The sequence below is a fragment of the Osmerus mordax genome, chromosome 5, assembly GCF_038355195.1.
Source record: "Osmerus mordax isolate fOsmMor3 chromosome 5, fOsmMor3.pri, whole genome shotgun sequence".
Taxonomy (NCBI): Eukaryota; Metazoa; Chordata; class Actinopteri; order Osmeriformes; family Osmeridae; genus Osmerus; species Osmerus mordax.
In genome coordinates, this window is record NC_090054.1 from 15,467,236 (window position 1) to 15,476,733 (window position 9,498).

At 52.7% G+C, this 9,498-nt stretch overlaps 1 protein-coding gene across 1 annotated transcript in view; it reads right to left on the minus strand.

The window, feature by feature from the left end:
* The window catches only part of thada (THADA armadillo repeat containing), a 43,592-nt gene extending 34,147 nt beyond the window's left edge, over nucleotides 1-9,445 (minus strand). Inside the window, exons 1-22 of the mRNA XM_067236819.1 lie at nucleotides 9,410-9,445; nucleotides 8,930-9,009; nucleotides 8,724-8,833; nucleotides 8,457-8,587; nucleotides 8,146-8,294; nucleotides 8,001-8,033; nucleotides 7,629-7,677; nucleotides 7,334-7,527; nucleotides 7,039-7,133; nucleotides 6,540-6,763; nucleotides 5,726-6,459; nucleotides 5,464-5,618; nucleotides 5,216-5,371; nucleotides 5,024-5,131; nucleotides 4,791-4,914; nucleotides 4,503-4,648; nucleotides 4,184-4,415; nucleotides 3,883-4,018; nucleotides 3,578-3,714; nucleotides 3,347-3,441; nucleotides 2,989-3,199; nucleotides 2,584-2,747 (exon numbers count right to left, since the gene is read on the minus strand). Coding sequence (XP_067092920.1) covers nucleotides 2,584-2,747; nucleotides 2,989-3,199; nucleotides 3,347-3,441; nucleotides 3,578-3,714; nucleotides 3,883-4,018; nucleotides 4,184-4,415; nucleotides 4,503-4,648; nucleotides 4,791-4,914; nucleotides 5,024-5,131; nucleotides 5,216-5,371; nucleotides 5,464-5,618; nucleotides 5,726-6,459; nucleotides 6,540-6,763; nucleotides 7,039-7,133; nucleotides 7,334-7,527; nucleotides 7,629-7,677; nucleotides 8,001-8,033; nucleotides 8,146-8,294; nucleotides 8,457-8,587; nucleotides 8,724-8,833; nucleotides 8,930-9,002 — 3,456 coding nt within the window. The 5' untranslated portion in view covers nucleotides 9,003-9,009; nucleotides 9,410-9,445. The remainder of the gene's footprint in view (nucleotides 1-2,583; nucleotides 2,748-2,988; nucleotides 3,200-3,346; nucleotides 3,442-3,577; nucleotides 3,715-3,882; nucleotides 4,019-4,183; nucleotides 4,416-4,502; nucleotides 4,649-4,790; nucleotides 4,915-5,023; nucleotides 5,132-5,215; nucleotides 5,372-5,463; nucleotides 5,619-5,725; nucleotides 6,460-6,539; nucleotides 6,764-7,038; nucleotides 7,134-7,333; nucleotides 7,528-7,628; nucleotides 7,678-8,000; nucleotides 8,034-8,145; nucleotides 8,295-8,456; nucleotides 8,588-8,723; nucleotides 8,834-8,929; nucleotides 9,010-9,409) is intronic.
* Between the last annotated feature and the right edge of the window lie 53 nt (nucleotides 9,446-9,498).

Genomic DNA, 9,498 nt, shown 5'->3' on the forward strand with positions numbered 1-9,498 from the left:
TTAAAGCGACTAGGCTTCCTGGGGGGACTTTATTTAGACTTGCAACTTCCTGTTTGCAACGCTCCCCTTTCCCAGAGAGAGAAAAAAAAACACACAAAAAAACGGTGCATGTGCGGAAAGAAGTTTTCCAAGTCCCTAGCGTGGCCCAGGGCAGCGAACAGGGTAATTACACCAGGGCTGTCACTGACCCAAATAACAGCTCTGCTCTGGCTGCCCTGGCCTTGCCTGCCTCCTCACCTCAGGCCTGGGGAACAGTCCCCAGACGGATAAGGAAGAAGAGGAGGAGGGTGGTGTTGTTGTTGATTTGCCTCAATATTCTCCGAGCTTGTTGTGCAACTCGAACAGAGATACGCCCACTGGAACCGAGGAGCGTTCTGTTAACATTTCAAAACTGTGCTACGTGAAGGCCTCACTTAAACTACTTTGTATGTGCCGCAATAGCAGAGGGCTCCCAAGTTTATCTGTAAGGTAACTGTGTTCGAGAGTAACCAAGTAGGGGTTGGGGTTCTGGTCGTTGGATCATTTACAGGGTCCAAGATACTTCAACTGCAGTTTGAGAGAAAGACTGTTTGTGAAACCAGAGAGAAAGATACAAAGTTAAGAGAGAGACTTACATCCCTGTGGTCTAAAAAAAAGAGTGTGCCCATGCTAGTTAGGCTAGCTAATGCAGACAGCATATTCTCTGGTCTCAGGCCTGATGGTTGATGGCTCTGCATCTCCTGTGTGACTGAGAAGACAGGCCAGGCCAAACAAACCCTAGAGCTGTGAAACTGGAGGAACTTGGACACACACCAGCTCTGTGGTGGTCTCTCTCTCACACACACACTCACAGGCGCCGTGGCTGAGGAGGTCTCTCGCATCTCCACGGAGGGGCCTCCCAAGATGGAGGAGACACATCCTAGAATCCCTCGGGATGAGAACACTGCATCTGTCTCTCTTGCCGTCTCTCTCTCTCTCTCTCTCTCTCTCTCTGTCTCTCTGTCTCTCTTTCTCTCTCTCTCTGTGTACGTCTTTCTCTCCGTCTCTCCCTCTGTGTGTGTGTCTCTCTCTCTCTCTGTATCCATTTCACATCACTTAATCCCAGGCCCTGAAATAGCGATATCAAGACTTTCACTTGTCTGTTACTGTTGCCATGGCGTCGGCGAGGAACAGAAACATCTGCAGAGTTGCCGGGACGACCGGAGCACAAAACAGGACGCTGGCGAAAGGCGGTGGAAGGTTGAAGGCATGTGACTGGGAAAGACGGCTCCCGCCATGACGGCGTCATAAACACACACACATGAATCCACATGGCAAGTATTGACCGTGCCATCGCAGAGGTGGGCCGGAGGGGCTGTGCGCGTGTGTGCAGACCCGACCTAACCCACTCCACAAACACAGAGAGCTGACTTCCACATAAACACTACCACACCATGATGGAGAGACAAGAGAGAAAGGGAGAGTGGGGGGGGGGGGGGGGTATGTCATGGCAATTTCTCATGTTCCTCTGGTTCTGACATCCTCCTGAGGCATCTACTGCCCAGTTGGACCGGCCCTCCGTCCTTAGCTCATGCGTTACGTAACGGGGGCCAGCTGCCGTGGTAACCGCAGAGGTGACATCATCTCTCCGCTGCGGCCGATCTGATGTCGCTGGTAATAAGCAGGCGAGGTGATTGGTGGATGACCAGAGAGCTCCAGAAACACCCCCTTGACTGGGACAGACCTGAGGGAGGGCGGGACGCTGGGGGGCAGACGGGCCAGACACACACAGGGAATATGACTGGGTTCCTAAAAGGACACAGACGTTGCGACACAGCGCAAAATAACAGCACAGGAGACCAACTTCCGACTTCCTCTGCAGCCACTTCCTGTCCCCGGGGTTTAAACATGGTCAACACATGGCAGACATGCAAGCTGTCTCTCTCTCACACAGGGGAAGGAATAGCTGTCTGAGTACTTCAGCATGTTAAGGTCTACACTCCATAATAAGCATCTTTCGAGACAAAGGGCAGTATCTGAGGGGGGGGGGTGTCTGAGCAACGAGCAAGCTAGCTGCTTGTTTGCGGTGGTGTGTGAGTGTGTGTGTGTGTGTGTGTGTGAACACACACAGTGTTTACCTCTCCAGGAAAAAGAGGCGGCCGGCGGTGGAAGTTATTTGGAAAGAATGCGAGGGACTGGAGGCCGGGGCAGTCGTTAAAGCAGCAGGGTCGGTCCCTAATGAAAGCGGCGCGCTAACGAGGGCGGATGCTAATTGAAGAGGCTCCCAGCGTGATGTCACTCACGCACACACCTCTTCTCCGACTACAGTACACACACGGTAAACATGTCTTAAATGCTGCCTTACGGCCCCACACATCCCCATGCTGTGGGGGTGTGTGTGTGTGTGTGTGTGGGTGTGTGTGAGAGAGAACGTAAACAACTACTTACAGTAGTGTGTGAGGGTGTGCGAGTGCTTTATTATGTGCAGGCATGTACTTAGTGCCACAGTGACTGCAGTGTGTGCGAGGCGGTGTGGTTCACTGCACCAGGGGGGCAGAGGGGGGCATGAGAGCACAATGTGGAGCATTGGAGTTGGTACGCGTGTGTGTGTCTGTGTCGTCTCACCTGTTCCTCAGTGATGAGCCCCTGGTTGGGGGGGGTGTCAGGTGTGAGGAGAGGCAGGCTCTGACAGACCTGGCCCAGGAGCATGGACACCTCCTTCATGCTCCTCCAGCAGCACACCAACACCATCTGAGCGGTCACCCTGTAGCTCTCTCCGCTGCCGCCACCTAAACACACACACACACACACACTTCAATTAACTACTTCTCATAATACAGGATGACACACCGGCTGTAGAATTTGATGAACAGACGTGGTTTAAAGGTATGTAAACCTATGTGCATCCATCCACCCTCCAGGACTGTACGTCAGTGGATAAACACTGACCTCCTGTGGTTTCATCCAGTACTGCAGCCACAGACATAAAATGGTTCTACAGTTCCAGGGCCAGAACCCCGCACTACTGACCAGTGTGGTCCTGCTGTGGTTCCTGTGAGGGTTCTGCAGGTGTCCTGTCCTCCTGTCCAGTCTGAGGGTCGACAGTCTGAGGGTCGACAGTCTGAGGGTCGACAGTCTGAGGGTCGACAGTCTGAGGGTCGACAGTCTGAGGGTCGACAGTCTGAGGGTCGACAGTCTGAGGGTCGACAGTCTGAGGGTCGACAGTCTGAGGGTCGACAGTCTGAGGGTCGACAGTCTGAGGGTCGACAGTCTGAGGGTCGACAGTCTGAGGGTCGACAGTCTGAGGGTCGACAGTCTGAGGGTCGACAGTCTGAGGGTCGACAGTCTGAGGGTCGACAGTCTGAGGGTCGACAGTCTGAGGGTCGACAGTCTGAGGGTCGAGCTCCCTGGGGCTGGTGAAGAAGTCGTTGGAGTCCCTGGGCTGGATCTCCTGCAGGATTCTCTGAAGACCCGCCGACGTCTCTGAAGATCCACACACACACACACGTGACGGTGTTCACACATATAGTAGACTAATTACACTCCCAATCATATAGGCAGGTACACACATAATTCGTTTTAGGATATGTTCACTCTGGGCCAGATGTGAGAAGCTGACCTGAGTCTGTATCCATGGGGATGAGCCCCTCGGGGGAGGAGCTCTGGACCACAGGAGAGACAACATCGGACATCCGGTAACACACACCGATCAGCTCTGCTACCAGGCTCCTCCAGTGGTCGGGCATCGTCAGACTCCTGGACACACACATGTTGGGGGAGAGCGATGAATCATAGCTGTTGCATTCAGTGTCCATGTGAAGAGAGTACCCCTATTGTGTGCCAAACACACTTGTGTATGTTAGTGTGTGTGCGTGCGTGCGTGCCTCAGTTTGAAGAGTGTGTGTGTGTGTGTGTCCTCCTCACCCAGTAGGAAGATTCTGCAGGGCAGCAGTGATGCAGTGGGCTCTCCCATACAAAGGGTAGGAGGCTGCAGCCAGCAGAAGAGAATCCTCTGCTCTCAACACCTCAGACTTCAGACACTCCAGCAGGAAGCTCACCACTAAAACACACAACCCAGGACACAACACACACCTCGAATGACCAAACAGTAATCTACATACACACTGCAGTCATTCCTCAACACTGGTGCTCATACACAAACCTGCCAAAGTGAGTTTTGGGGGATAATAAGCATCTTGTTTTGAATCTTTTCTGATATCCTTACCTGCTAGAGTGTTGATCTCCAGGATGAGGGCCTCAGAAGCCTGGGGCGGGAGTTGAACTGGAGGCTGGAAGGCGAGGCCTTGCTTCTGGGCGCAGCACTGCAGGGCCTGGGACAGGGTGGGCTGGTGGAGTAGCATGTTTAGGAGGTGGGCTGCTGTGACGCTGTCGAAGGGCTTGGTGCTGGTGCTGAGGTCCAGAGCTGCCTGGAGCAGAGACCGCATCCTGCCTGGGTCCTAGCCAGGGGTTTACAAACGTCTTGATTTGTGCGTAACCTTTGAGAACTGATCGGACATAGATGGATCACTTATCCAATCACTGACCTGTAAGCCTACAGCCGAGGGAGGGAGTTGCCGCAGCAATGCGGAGGCCAGCTGCTTGACTTCCAGGAAGTTGTTGGCCACACAACAGAGGACATTCTGAGCGTGTGCACCAGTCACCACCTCTCCCAGTGCGAAAACATCTGGCCCTGAAAGGGAGTGAGAGAGAGCGAGCGAGACAAAGAGAGAGAGACGTAGTGTGGTGAGCGACAGAGATGAATTTCTCACAGATTGATGTGAGAAAACCCTTCTGGTGATGACGAGAAGGACGAGGAGGAAGAGCCACAGTACCGGTGGAGAAGGTGAAGAGCTGAGCCAGCAGGCCCAGCAGATGCAGGGCAGTGAGGCATGTGGAGAAGGAGGCTCCGGGCAGCAACACCTCCAAAAGGCTCTCACACAGCCAGCGCAGGAAGTCCTGGACACAGAAAACATTAACAGCACACACGCAGAAAACATGAATTATACCATGCATTTATCTGTCTGGTGCACCTATTCCATCTGTCTGTAGTGGGCGGTTTGTGTACCTTGTATGTGCCCAGAGTGTGTTGGTCTTTCTTTCCCTGTTCCTGGTCTCTCTCCTGGGCTAGTCTCTTCTGTAGCACCTGCCCGCTGTCTTTCACTCTGCCTAGGAGCTGCACACACATCACAAACTCAAGATAGAAGTTGACTGGAATCTAAATGCAGGTGAAAACTAGAGTGGTGCCATCTGAACAGACCTTTTTCAGCAGGCTGACAGTCTGCTGTCTGACCCCAGGCGATTGGCTGTTCAGACTAGAGGACAGGAAGTGGCGAATCAGCTCCATTTCCTGTGAGGTCAGGACCTCCGTGCTGCGATGGCTCTCACACACCAACCCGAGAGCATCCATCCGCACCTACAAGGACGGACAACGACATTATCATTACCCACACTATAAACATTTACTTTATTACTACACACACACACACAATCACACACAAATCATACCTGGTCGTGTTTGTGTACCAGTGCCTGACGGAGCAGAGACAGGGGCACGAGGCCCCCCCACAGCCCCTCCACTGAGGACTGGACCATCCCCTGGGCCCTGGCCGCGCGCAGGCAGGTCATCAGAGCCCCCACAGCGCCCCTGCTGCCTGGAGGGCCTGCAAGGCAAACGACAGCAGCAGAAATGTTCGAACTGCACAACAATGTACCACAGAATCCAATATGGTGAATTTAGGGTTGTGTGTGTTTGTAGGTGCGTCTGTACCTGCACTGCAGGGTGGCGTATCCTGCAAAGCCTGTACCATGTGACCCAGACTGGAGGGGCTGCAGCGCAGGAGTTTGGGTAGAAAATAGTCCAGGATATAGGTGGTCTGGTCCAGCCTGGCGCGGCACAGCACCTGCAGCAGGGGTGCCACCCACGTCTGGTGCCAATACTCTATCCAGCCCTCTGTTACCCCTCGGCCTTCCTCTGCGCCCGCTGTGCCAACCTCGCCAGCCAACTGGGCCCTGTGGCTGACAAACAGCCTCTCAAGGAGGTCGCTGGCGTACGGTGCCAGGTTCTGGTCGCCCATCAAGCCCAGAAGACACGAGGGGAGAAGGGGCTCAAGCTCCAGCAGGTACCCTGCCCCCAGGAGCTCCACCAAGCACCCCAGAGAGCCATACTTGCCTCTCATGTGCCACTCCAGCCCCAGCAGGCTGTGGGTCAGCTCCGAGATGTAGCGGTCTTTGGTTGGGTCGGAGACGGAGGGGTTAGTCTTCTGGTGGAGGAGGAGCAGGTTGCGGAAGAGGGAGCGGGTCTGGTGTCGGACGCCGTCCAGCGGGTGCTCCCAGTGGGCATAGACGTGCTCCAGCAGGCGCCCCTGGAGCTCGGAGGCCCCCTGGAGGGAGAGGTGCAGAGCGGGGGGGCAAGGCTGCTCCCCCTGCAGGCTCTCCAGGGCAGCGCTGCTCCATAGGGTTAACACCCGGGCAACTACCATAGCCGTGCTGGCCTCCTTAATACTGCAAGGACAGATAGATGTTATGGAATCTGTCTCATTAAATCATCTTTTATCGAGATCAGACGCGTGGGATTCATGCACCTGGTATCCAGAGCCAGCAGTGTGCTTGGCACCAACAGCAGCAGCTGCGCCCTGTCAGGGCTCTGTGTGACGTCCCTCCAGCCAAGCATGGCCAGGGCACCGTGACACAGGTAGAGACACACGCCAGCAGGACGGCCGCTGGCGTACAGGCCTGCACAGCCCTGCCTCAGCCACTGGGGGGCGGTGTCACAGCCCTGCTCAGACCCCAGCAACAGGCCTGACACCTGGAGAGACACGGAGAAAGGAGAGAAATTGTCTTGTTGTTCCCCCTACTATTGTTAACCTGGAAAAAGTGAATCCTTCTCAAAACAGATACAGAATTCAGATATACAATTCATTTGAAAGGAGAAAGAAATAATGAGAAATGGAGACAGAGAGAGAGAGAGAGAGAGAGAGAGAGAGACAGACAGACAGACAGACAGACAGACAATGAGAGAGAGAGAGAGAGAGAGAGAGAGAGAGAGAGAGAGAGAGAGAGAGAGAGAGAGAGAGAACTCACCACTGCAGCCACTCCATCTCTACTGGCCATGACAGACCTGATCAACAGGACCACGGCCATGCCTGCTGTGCTCTGGACTGTCTGGACAAACTCCTCTGGAGAACAGAAGAAGGAAAAGAGAGAGGTGGGGGGGGGGGGGGGGGGAAAGAGAGGCCGATTACAGAACAGAACAAAAGCCACATCCATTCAAACCAAGGTGAGATTTAAACCCATCCAATTTCCCATGCAAGACTCAGAACTGACAAGAGCCCAGTGCTCACATATACTGACTCAAGCTAGCTTGGTGTCAACTAACCGTCAGTGAGGATGTGCGTGTAGCAGTTCAGCAGTCCACTGAGGGTGTTCTCCAGAGTGCAGTGAGGCTGAGCAGCCTCTAGAGCGGAGGTTATGGGCTCCTGGGATCTCTGCACCACCAGCATGGAGGCTTTGACTGCAGCCAGACATGAGTGCATGAGCTGGGCCTGAGCCACATGTCTGCCTGCTAGTCCACTGGAAAAACAGCAGGGGGCGACAGACACACACCAGTCAGCCGGACAACGGACAGAAATGAGGGTATAATCTGGATATAGGAGGCTGGCTGGCTGTACTACCTGTTTAGATGCAGATATTCATCCAAGGCTCTTTGAAGAAACTTCAACACTGTAGGTAAGAGAACAGTGGAGAACTCAGCCTTGCCTGTCGTTATCCACATACAGTAGGGTCCAAAAGTCGGAGACCACTGGTCAATATACTTCTATTTTGCATTTGCTTCGAATGAAAGTGAAAAGTTGAATCTTTGAAAAAGATTTTCAGAGTGTAGTAGTGTTTGGCATGTCCCCCCTTTTCCCTTTGATGTATGGTCTCGAGACCTTTTCACCCTACTGTAGTTACACATGTAGAAAAGGAAGGGAAAATTTTCAGCCGTTTCTAAATGTGACATCCAAACAGGTCTGGGACTAATGATGATTAAAGATACCCCTTACCTTCAGGTAGCAAACTATGAATACACCTCTCACCTGGAAACAATAACAGTGCATATATTACAATGAAACAGAAGCGGGGTAATTACTACTTAGAAAGTTAACATTTCTGGAAGTTCTGTTTGTGTACGAAAGATGTGATACATACCAAGCGGAAAGCCATCCAAACAGGAAGTGACTGTGTCTACGAGGTGTGGGTACCGCTCTGAGTTGTGGGATGACAGGCAGTCTGCCAGGCAGAGGGTCAGAGAGCCCACAGTCTGTTCCTGCATCCAGGCAGGCACAGATCCCAGAGCACTGAGGAGAGACAGGCAGAGATGAAGGAAGTCGAGGAGCGAGGGGGGGGGGCTTGGGAATAAATAAGGGAGGGCAGGAGAGGTTTAAGATGGAGAGAAAGGTAATGTGGAGGACAGGAGGAAGGAGGGAGGAAGCGGGGGTGAGGGGTTGTCTGAGGCATACCTGGCACTGGCCCTGCGTAGAGGGTTCTTGGCCTGCAAGGAGGTGTAGACCAGGGCCAGAGTGTGGAGACAAGACTGGAGCAGAGAACCATGACCCTCCTCCTCACTCAAAACTTCCAGTAGAGAGCCTGCCTAAGGAGTCAGACAACCTGTTAGAATAACCCTGACCCATGTTATGGTCAGGTCTGTTATTATTATCAAATTGTAGACACTGCTGATACTGGATATACATTTCATTGCAGATACAAGCCCACAGCTCTAAACGAACCTTCTTGACGAGTTGGATTTGCTGCACAGGGTCAGTCAGCACCAGGAATTCCTGGAGAGTCTGAGCTACCTGGCTGATCTTCTCATCTCCTCCAACAACAGACAAGGAGGCTGATAAAACACACCAACACAGTTCATGTTCATTCAAGAAAACACTGCACGAGTACACACACACACACACACACACACACAGAGTGCAAAGCTTACCTCTCAACTTCTGCCGCTTCTCCGGGTCTAGGACCACAGCCTCCACCTTGACTGTTTTCTTCTTGACCACCATGACTGCCCTGGCACATGACAACCAAAGATGTAATTAGAGGCGACCTCACTGAGGCTTTACTAACTACATCTCAGGACATCCATACCTGTACCCCGTATGGAAACGATACTTACTCTCACTCATTTCCTCTCTCTCTCTCTCTCTCTCTCTCTCTCTCTCTCTCTCTCTCGGTACAGACCCACGCAAACACATGCATATTCCACTGCACTTTCTTACGAGCTAAACATACGAACGAATTAAATATATTCCACTTTCACAAGTTATGGTTAGTATTTGCAGTAACCGACAGTAGAGTACAGTTGCGGTCCAGTACAGTACTGTTCTCGTTCGGTTAGCCCACTAGCTAACATTAGCTTGCTGTGAATGATGCATGCAACGTGGTCCACTGCTGCAGGAAAGGCACTTACCAGGATTTTACGTAACTTCAAGTTAAGGTTGCACTCTGATGAACATGCACAATAACAACGATTACTTGATAACATCAGTTATTGAATTG